This window comes from Eleutherodactylus coqui, chromosome 1 (genome assembly GCF_035609145.1).
Source record: "Eleutherodactylus coqui strain aEleCoq1 chromosome 1, aEleCoq1.hap1, whole genome shotgun sequence".
In the NCBI taxonomy this organism is placed as follows: Eukaryota; Metazoa; Chordata; class Amphibia; order Anura; family Eleutherodactylidae; genus Eleutherodactylus; species Eleutherodactylus coqui.
Window position 1 is genome coordinate 477,685,260 of NC_089837.1, and position 10,990 is coordinate 477,696,249.

The 10,990-nt window shown below is 43.0% G+C and overlaps 1 protein-coding gene across 1 annotated transcript; it reads left to right on the forward strand.

Annotated features, from left to right (window-relative positions):
* The first annotated feature begins 5,844 nt into the window (after positions 1–5,844).
* On the forward strand, positions 5,845–10,112 carry APOF (apolipoprotein F). The gene is made up of 2 exons (XM_066584831.1): positions 5,845–5,984; positions 8,881–10,112. The coding sequence occupies exon 2, from the start codon at positions 8,883–8,885 to the stop codon at positions 9,909–9,911; it is 1,029 nt and encodes a 342-aa protein (XP_066440928.1). The 5' UTR covers positions 5,845–5,984; positions 8,881–8,882; the 3' UTR covers positions 9,912–10,112.
* The last annotated feature ends 878 nt before the right edge of the window (positions 10,113–10,990 follow it).

Below are 10,990 nucleotides of genomic sequence, written 5' to 3' on the forward strand. Positions count from 1 at the left end.
ATTGTAGCCAGCTCCCAAGTCATTGTTGTTTCAGGCCCTGAAGTAACAAGCTGGTTTCTTCACTCTCATTCCTGTCTCCACTTTCTTTGGAATATGAAACTCATTGTTTTCTGTTCCTTTATAACATTTCTCAGTTCTGTTTTTTATGTTATCTGTATTGACTTGTTTTCACACCTTTATTGTCCCGATCATGAATTGTCTATGTCTGTAGATTATCTTTTACACAGCTCTTATAGTTCACTGATCAGGATGAGCTATTAAGGGGTTTTATGTGAAGTGTCATCATCATACAATGAAACGTTCTGCTACTTTATATTACACAATGTTTCCTTTATTCACTATTGTCAAGAGCTGTTTGAATGTAACCTAGAAGTTTCCCATGCACGTACTGCAGAGGTTGAAAACTCATCCTGGCCTAATCCTGCTCGGAGGTGGATGCCACAGTGTACGGTCCAGAACCGAATGCAGTCAAGCCACTGCTGAATTGGGGGCAGTATGTATATGTATAGTCTCCACTCTTTTTTTTGATTTAGTCCACCAGGAGTATTGTACCACTGCAGTACATAGTATTGTAGCACTAGGGCTGTTAAAACTTGAATTAGGAATGTGTGCAATTACAGCTCCGTGCAGCACTAAGGTTGGGATTCACATGGCCAGGCCCAGGGTCGGCACCTGGCAAACCTGGGCAGAAGCCAGAGGAGACTCACTTGAAATGCTGACCACCAGAGATGGGTTATAGGGGAATCTGGGCTGTTGGGTCAGGCAGAGCAGTCAGGCCACCTAATTTTAATGGGTGGGCTGTAGCTCGCTGACTTCTGTGTTCCATAGTCATGTGACAATCATATGATCACTATAGCCTCATGTCCTCAGGAGGCAGCATTTTTCAAAGAATCTAAAAGTGTAAAGCTGTATTGTTTAAAAAAAAATGACAATTTAAAAAAGACATTGACAAACTGGAGCAAGTTTAGAGAAGACTTACCAGGATGGTGAGCGGTCTGCAAATCATATCCTATGAGGAACGGTTAAAGGATCTGGGAATGTTTAGCTTGCAAAAAGGCTGAGAGGAGACTTAATAGCGGTCTACAATATATCTGAAGGGAGGTCACAGTGCAGAGGGATCGGCCCTATTCTCATTTGCACAAAGAAAGACTAGAAGCAATGGGATGAAACTGAAAGGGAGGAGACACAAATTAGATATTAGAAAGTGAGGGTGAACAATGAGTGGAACAGGTTACCACGGGAGGTGGGGAGTTCTTCAATGGACGTGTTCAAACAAAGGCTGGACAAATATCTGTCTGGGATGATTTAGTGATCCTGCACTGAGCAGGGGGTTGGACCAGAAGACCCTGTAGGCTCCTTCCAACTCTACCATTCTATGAAATGGAGGCATTATTTCTAAAAGGGAACATTACTAGTGAAGCTTAGTGAATGATGACAAAAGGGGCATTATTTCTGAGTGGAGGCAAAAGGGGGTATTACTCAGTGGGAACATAAAGAAGGAATTATTGCCAAGTGGGGGCACTTTTACTGTGTGAGGGTTACTAAGTATAAGCAGCACTTAAGCCGGTTTCAGATGGGCGATCGCGATTATTGCCGCAGAAGAATCACGGCAATATTGCGATTTTGCTCATGAGATGTCGCTTAGAAAGATAGGACTTTCTAATGTTAAAATCGCACTGCATGAAAATTGCAGGTTTGCGCATCGCAATGCGATAAAACGAAGCCTCCATAAGGAAACATGGGGGAACAAAACACAAAGATAGGTCATGCCACGTTTTTTCACGCAACATTGGTCACCTTTCAGCTTTTCCTTGCGTTGGACGCTGCTAAACTCCCTCCCCCTCCTTTTTTTCCCCCAGCATCCATAGAAGTCTATGGGAGCCGCCAGTGTATATCGGTCAAGAGATAGAAGCAGAACTATCTTTTTACCCAGCATATAATAGCAGTGTGATAGACATGATGATTAGTCAGTGTAAAATGTCTATCGATTTGTACTAAACTAGACGTATTATGTGTGTTTTGTGACTTCAGCCTAATGTGGAACTCTGCTGCATAAGGAAAGAGTTAAATCACAGTGTTATACGTTATTGCTTGTGTCCATCTTGAGTGTTTTCCCAGTCCTCCCCATCCCCCACACAGGATCTTCTTCAACAAAGAGATATCTACTTTCAGTTTCTGATTTGAGCACATGTTTGTAAGACAAAGACTTGCTTATACATTGGACTTGAGAGAAGGTGGGCAGGAAGGAGGGGGGATTCTATATGATCCGACAAATGAGAATCCTATATGTTACTGATGTAATTTGTTGCACGCCCATTTTATGCTTTACAATAAAAGGGGCTGTCTGGGTGTTTCTGACCGGAGAGCCATTTTGGATATGAGACTGATGGCTTGTGTCTGATCCGCTCGACGATGTGTGCACATTATACAATTTGGAAGCTACAAAATACCCCGAAACCTGCTGGAGAAAACCATAATCCAGATCAGCAGGCGCGGATTTCGGTCGCGTATGTTCTATTTTTTACAGTGCAACGTTTTTACGTGCCGCTAGTTCGACCACGTGAATGAATGCATTGGAAACCAATGATCAGATGGTCGCGTATATATGCTTGTGTGAATAAAGCCTAAGGCTGCGTTCATAAGAGGCGTTTTTTGTTGCGGTTTTCAAATACGTTATGGGTGTTTTTAAAAATTGCCTAAACTGTTAAAAATTGCAGAAGATATGGCGCAAGATTAAAACTCCTGCAATCTCATACAAGGCAGGTAATTTACTTGTAAGTATAGTAGAGTAGACCAACAATTAGGACGTACCGGTCATTCTGAATTATTAATTAATAGCAGTGAGGAGTTAAATCGGTGAAGTCATTAATTCTGTGGAATAACAGGTGTTCATTTTGGCCCTTATTTAGGCCTCATGTCCACGAATGGGTCGGGTTGCGTGGGTGGGAGCCCTGCCGCGAAAGCCCACCCTGCCCTTGGCATGAGGACATTACTTACCAGTCTGGATGCGTGTGGGTCGTCCGCCTTCTCCGTGCATGTGGGTGGCACACCTCATGCACATGCGCAATGGAGATTTTTTTTAAAATCTCCTGCTTGCTTGCGAGATTCGCGGAACACCCGGCGTGACAGTTCCGGGTGTGCTGCAAATCGGATGGCTTCCATTGACTTCAACGGAAGCCATCCCTGTGGGATCCGCGGCAAAATGGAGCATGCTGCGATTTGTTTTCTGGACCGAAGGGTCCGCAGAACAAATCCGCATGCTTTAATTAAGCTATAGACGCCCATAATTGTCTATGGGCGGCTTGAACTACGGATCATCTGTGCGTGTGCCCCACGCGGATCCTGGAATTCAAACCCACCCGTGGACATGAGCCCTTAAGGTAGGACAAATAGTGCACATGGTTATAGTGCATTTCCTGCGAAAATACTGGTGAAAATGAGTCATTCCACACATTGTTTGATGAAGGATGGACTTTGATTGAAAAGTTGATTGGGAAGGAAAAAGATACAGAGAAGTGCAGCAAATTATAGGCAGCTCAGCTAAAATTATCTCAAATGCCTAAGCAATGAAGTAGCAACCCAACACCCGAAGGAAGCGGGAAACTACTGTTTGAATGGATCGAAGAAGATAAAAAATGACAAAGCCAATGTTCACCTCTAGAAAGATCAAAGGAGATCTGAGCTTACCAGCGAGTACTGCTGCAATCAGAAGACCAGGAAAATTAGCAAAGGAACACACTGAATGGTTCAAAGAGAAATGGCTTGACATTCAGGCTTTTGTGATAGATGATAAGTAGAGATGAGCGAGCGTACTCGGCCATGCCCCTTTTTCACCCGAGTACCGTGATTTTCAAGTACTTCCGTACTCGGGCAAAAAGATTCGGGGGGCGCTGTGGGTGAGTGGGGGGTTGCAGCGGGGAGGGGGGAGGGAGAGAGAGAGGGCTCCCCGCTGCTACCCCCCGCGCCGCCACGCCTCCCCCCGGCGCCCCCCGAATCTTTTCACCCGAGTACTGAAGTACTCGAAAATCGCGGTGCTCGATCGAGTAATTACTCAAAACGAGTACATTCGCTCATCTCTAGTGATAAGTTATTTTGGGGTAATCTCTTTAAAGCGGTTTTCCAGCACTAAACTATTGATGAACTATCCCCAGGATAAGTCATCACTAGTTGATCAGTGGGGACTGTCGCTTGGGATCCCCACCGGAAAGCTGATTGAAAAGTCCTCTTTCCAGGCCTGTTGACATCACATTTATCAATCACATGGCCTGAGTCAGATCGCTTGAATGGGACTGGGCTGCAATACCAGGCACAGCAATTATACAATGTACAGCACTGTTGCTGGTAGAGACTGAAGTGACAGTGGTTTTTTTTCTTCTAGTTATGCTGTATTCTTCAATAAAAATTGCATCAGCTGTCATCATTGGAATGTAGAAAAACTAACATTGAAAGTTTTTAAAAATACACTTCCTGGATTCTGGTTACTCCTGTGTAGAGATGAGCGAGCACCCAAATTCTCAGGTCCGCGTTATTCGAGTCCAGCTTTTCGTAAAATTCGAGAGCTCTACTTGAGTAACGAACCCCATTGACTACAATGGGAGACTCAAGCATTTTTGTATATGGGACGCCAGGTGCCGAGATTTTTTATTTTTTTTTCTAGGTCTATCTCTCCCCCTCTCTTCCCCTTTGGGTCTTTAAGCAATTAGGTCCTTGCACTAAATATTACATGTCTACTGCATTGAGACATAATGGGAGAATTCTGCTGAAATGAAAAAAAAAATGGCGCGAGTCCTAGAGTTGAGCAAACATACTCTGCCGAGCTTGATGCTCGTTCGAGTAGTAGCGTACTCGATGGTGCTCCTTACTCGAACGAGCATCACGCCGTGTTCGACCCCGCCCCAGCTTTTGGCTCCTCCCTGCTGTGACGTGCCCCGCCGCGTTTTGGCCCCGCCAAGACGCAGCGTGCGTCATTGGCAAATTTTTTGTCAGGCCGGCGAGAAAGAGAGGAACCTAGAAAAAAAAAAAGCTCGGCACCCGGCATCCCACATACAAAAATGCTCGAGTCTCCCATTGTAGTCAATGGGGTTCTTTACTCGAGTACAGCTCTCGAATTTTACGAAAATCTCGACTTGAATAACGCGGACCCGAGCATTTGGGTGCTCGCTCTCCTCTAGTGAGTCCAACTTCCACAAGAATTTGTGACTTTCCAGCATTTTGCAATAGCGTTGCAATTTTTTGTCAGGAAGAGACGTGGCTGCCCAGACTGACAGATTTATGCATAATTTACACCAGAAACCGATGTAAATGATACCAGAGATGTATGCCGGGTCAGATCTGGGGAACACTTATGTAGGTGCAGAGATGCGCCTAATATCTGAAGAGGTGTGCACTGGGGGCATCGTGCAAAGGGGAAATTTGTATTAAGACCGGCGTTTGTAATGCTGGTCCTATAAATTTCCCCCACTGATGTGCTGAACAGCGCGGACTTTCTGTGATTTGGTGTTAAATGAACTACAAGATGCTCCTATTTACTGACATTTTTGGACGACTAGAAGTGCTGACTATACGTTCGCTCAAGCATCAGGTGTGTCTTACCTATCAGTAGAACTGGTTATACTTGCTATTAACTCCTTGGTAAGTAATCCATGACTCATTAGCACTAAAGTCCTGACTACAACATCTTTCAAAACCCAAGGTGTTATGTATAGTAGAAAAGGAGAAAAACAGACCCGGTGCCGAAGAGCAGACCTCCGAGGTCAGGAATGGTTGGTAATTCACTAATAAATGTGCGTTTCGGGGAAACTATAAAACTATTAAAAATACACTGTGGCTGTGGGATTTGTTCTATTGTTTCACCCTGCAGGTCCCGGGGGTGGAGGGTGTGAGGAGTTTTTCTCTCCCTCCCTCTGAGTAAGCGCATACATTTATTAGTGAATTACCAACCATTCCTGACTATATCAGCGCCGAGGTCTGCTCCGGAGCACCAGGTCTGTTTTTCACCTTTTGATACTTATGCATTTCATATGACCATTGAAGTCATGGATAGAGGCTGCTGATCCCCCGATGTGGGATAAACCCAGTGGGTATTTGTCCCATTACACTTATGTACTTCTGATCCTTGGTGTCCAGAAGGGATTTTTCTAATCTTCTGCTTTTGTTTCAAGATGCTATGTAATCATTGAGGAGGGAAAACCTCATTGTCTCATAATTTGGTTAGGGTCCTTTCGCACAGGCATAATATTTCCACCAGGACGCAGCGGAATTTGCCTCTGGGGAATTCTGCACCAAAATCCGTAAGGCTAACAGTGGATTTTGGTGTGGAATTGCAGACCAATTTAAGCCATTTTCATTATTCATCAAGATCCGCACAGAACCGTGTGGATCTCGGTGCAGAATTTATCGTGGCTTGCAGTGTGAAATGCAAAAAATTCTACCCGTTTGAAATGTTCCTTACAGGCATTAAAATATATTTCAGAGTATGCCCTTCCACAGCAGTCAGCCGACTACCTTAACCATGCAGGGATTGAACTTGCAACCCTCAGGTTGTGAGCAAGAGCTTAGGACTGCATTTCTGCTGCCTTAACACTCTGCACCACACTATTTAAATAACATTTTTATTACCTGTTACCAAAACTTATTTTGGAGTAGGGTTTATATTTTAAGCATCCTCAAAAATCCTGAAAAATCATGCTAGGGCTTATTTTTGGGGGTAGGTTTTATTTTCAGGGAAGCAGGGTAGTATTGAATTTTATGAATAGCTGATCACAGTTTAAAATAGCTGAACAGGTAATCCAATTAACACCTGAAAATAACATGGCAGTTATGCAATTTGGGAAAAATTATCCTTTGAAAAGAGCATGTCATAGATGTCAGGTCTCCAAGGCCTTGCCAGTACTGACCTCTTGCAAAACTGTTTACTAGCTTGCCAACAAATTTGTAAAGGTATTTCAAGGTTTGACTAGTAAAGTACCATTGACATTTTTACATGTTAACCATGGTGATACTGAAAGGACTTTAAATAGGGGGTGGAAACCTGCCAGCAGTTCACTGGTCATCATTAGCAGTTATTACGCAGATGCAGACTGGCACACATCATCTCCCAACCAAAAGGCTCACCGGCAACCTTAAAGTAAGTCAAACCCCATATTTATACCAAATAGACTACACCTTACTATGACAATTATTATAAAGTACAAAAATAAGGTGCAGATGTGAAAGCAGCTAATATTAGAGAACTAAGTATAACCAGCACTACCTATACAGGAGCTCAGGAGAAGCATGGCTGTATAGGCTGCAGATTTCAGTTTCCATTCCATATGGTAAAATCTGTGGCAAACCTGCAGCAATTACACTATGGATTCCACAACAGAATATCATACTATTGGGTTTAGCTTTGACTACTGTAGACTTCCAGTAGAAAATCTGCAGAGGACTCGTCCCATTGGAAATTCTCTGTGTCCATCTTTTGGTGAATTTATTGGTGTCGGGGAGTTTTGGACTTATTACTTTACCCAAAGTGTACATATATGCTGATGAGAGCGCTTGCATGCATTTTTCTGTAAGCAGGCATTTCGGTATGCTAGGCTTTCGTATAATTTTTCAAAAAATTTACTAAGCGACCCCCTTGCTACAGTTACATGCATGAGGATAAAAAAGTGGTTAGAAATGTCTTTATTGATATTCAATATGTTTATAGTAATTAGGTTATTTGGGACTCCCCAACAATCCTGAAAAGATAGCAGTCCTGTGTAGCTTACTTGCCAAGATGAGGTGGTCATTGATGGAGATACTCAGGTTTGCTGTATACACAAAACAGTAGAATGTTTTTGAGCAACTTTTTTTTTTTTGGTCAATTTTAGATACATTGGAAAAGTAAAACAAAATTGAGAAGGTGCGCATATCCTTTAACTGTGTCAATTGACAAATGACTTATGAAAATAGATGCTGCCAATATTGGAGCATATGGAAATCATAGAGGGAGGGATACTTAAGGACCCCGTTTTTATAATGGAAAGCAAAAAGCTCAGCCAAGTGTTACATGATCGCCCATTCAGTATATGTGACCAGATGAAACGTTCCCTACTGATAGCAGCTTATCATCAAGCGGACTCGGAGCTGAACATGTGGCAATCCGTTGATCCTCAGATCGGATGTCTTTTAAGGTGTTTTAGTGAGACAACCGCCCTAACCCATCATTAATAAGTTTTCCTCAGTATGCAAGGAAACCCACACAGTCATCGGCAGAACATACAAAGCCTATGTAGATGTTTCAGGCTTGCAGTGCTGCAGTCGGCGCAGGTCCAGCATGAGCGCAGAATCCTCCTTGCCTGTGTAGTGTGATAGGCTGGTTGGACTGCCTGTTAGCCCATCACGTGTTTCGATGAGGTTTTTAAGCTAGCCCTGAGATTACATCGGTGCTGGTTATACGCTTTGTATACTGGTCAGTGTTCTGCATGCAGTGCTCAGGGCTTCCATTATTTATTCTGTATCAATTTTGTCTATTCACTTCTGTTTCCTTTCCTTTGCCCCCGTTTCTACCTCAGGGTATCTAGTAAACTCCTGGACACGGGGTAGCCCTTTTCAGGGCGGTAACCCTGCTTTAGGCAGTTTCTGTCTGGGACAGACTAGAGTCAGCTTCCCCACCCCTTGTTTGTACCCTCAGGCCAATCTGTATACTTCATCTGGAAATTGTATCCCTTGTTTCCTAATACATTCACCCTCTGACCGTCCTCAAGTTACCGGGTCCGTGGGTTCATCATCCGTGGACAGATCAGACCTAACAGCTTTATTTCACCTCTTAGTGTATTCATGTAACTACGGTACTGTAAGTTTTGTGATTTGTTCTCTCAGTTTACATAACTGCTGTTTTGACGTTTCTTTCAGACATGGCTCTATTGTGGCGTTGTGTTATTTTTTGCTTGTTCCATCCACTTCTGTACGGTAAACCCCATAACATAGAAGACTTGATACAAAATGATACTGGGGCCACCGAGAAAAGTCCTCTACAAACTATTTCTGTGAAAGATTTCTCCTGGGCAAAAGGAAACCAGACATGCAGCCAACTCTTGAAGGATAGCAAGGAGTTTCTTGGCCTTCTCCCGCCTTCATCATCCTGGCTTTTTAGACCGGCTCTGGCGCTGGGCCTTTTGGAGGTTGGATGTTTAACTGAACAAGACGATTTCTTTTGGGATTTAATTAGAGATGAAGTTGAAAGTCAAATGTTTAATATAATGGCTAAGCAGTTAAATGGTTCAATTCATCAAACCACTGCGAACCCTCACAATAGCCAACAATACATGGGGAAACTTGACTTACTGAAATTCAATTTAGAGTCCCTTTCTATGAATGCTCCGTCACATCACAAGCATTGCTCTGGTATCCAACACGAGGAACAGAATGTTCTCATGAAAGGTTTGATTCTTGGGCTTCATTCATCCCTACAGGATGCGAAGGACCACTGCGATGAGTTAGGCTCAGTTTGTGCCGGCGTTTCTTCTGATACCTTAGGGAAATTTATAATTGTGGCAAGGAATGGTGGATATATTATACCCCATGCTGGATCAAAGTTATGGCTGCACCACTGTATTGGTGGACACCTGAGGAGGCGCTCTACTGATCCAGAGTGCCATGGTGAACAGGAATTACACATTTATAATGTTATGAAAAAGATTCCAATAGTCAATGGCTATTACAATGCTGGAAGCGCCATTTATTATGCCACGCAAGGATGCACTGCTCATGCAGAGGACAGAGCTATCGAAGCCTCCGTTGATATAGGCTACGATGCCTTGTTTGCTGCCACTGGGGGAGTTTCATTGGTAATAAGTACAGGTGTGGGTATAGCTGTAAAACCTGTATTAAAAGATGGTATTAAATCGGCTATCAACTACTTTAAAGCACTATTCTCAAGTTGAACACTCTGCCCCATCCCAATGATTGACAGCCTTCCATCTATCAGTGCATATAGACATAGCTGTGAATCACTGGTCAGTCCACCCAATGGAATCCTGAAGTCAGAATATGCAAGGGTTGCATTTTTTATCTTTTTTGTATTATGTCAGTATGCCTCTGTATGAAATCAACAAATTGCATGTATAATAAAAAAAATTAGCTCACCCCGGATGTCTTTCTTCTTGTGAACTCCTGAAACGCTACAATTAACGTTGGGAGTGGGGATTTGGGGGAGGGAGAGGGGGGTCCGGCCGAGACTGGATACTTCTAGCGGACTCCAAGTGAGGGCAAATGGTAAAATACTTAAATCCAGCACCTCAATCCAATAAAAGCAATAGTTTATTATATCCAGTATTAAAAATATTTTTGTGGGTGTTACCAACTGAAGAATTGGAACCGACTCGTGGCATTAGACAAAAAAAAGTAGTTTTTTTTTTGGCTAGTTTTACACGTCCGAGAAACTTTGTGCGTTGTGAGACGTGCGAATATGAATCCCATTCTGTTTACATGTCCTATCTTCTCGCGTTCCTCGGAATGCATTGCCCATAGTTTTCAATGTTTCACTGACAGTAAAAATCCATTGCATGGTGTGCGAGGTGCACACGAGTGAGATGCTTGGTCTGCCATTGGAAACAATGGGAAGCACTCGCCGATCCTCTGACGAGATTTGCTACTTCACAGAGGTGATGGGAGGTGTTTTTGCATCGGTGTTGAAACGCACACTGGCTAGTGAGGTTCCACTCCTCTGTATATAATAGTCACTCGTAGCAACATACAACATAGTATGTTGTATTTCAAACCACAAGCAGCTGCACATCATAGTGTCTATTGGTCACATGACTTCTAACCAATCAGCATTAAATGGAAAATATAAATACAAATACAATTTGAATACACTATATTGCCTAATGGCAATCCTTTCCTAATCACAAAATTAAGCGTTTTTTCACTCAAAACTCCCACAAGCCTTATATCAAGAAATGAGATCTCAGTGTAATGATGACTACAAGTATATACAACTTTATACCAGTGTTTCCCAACT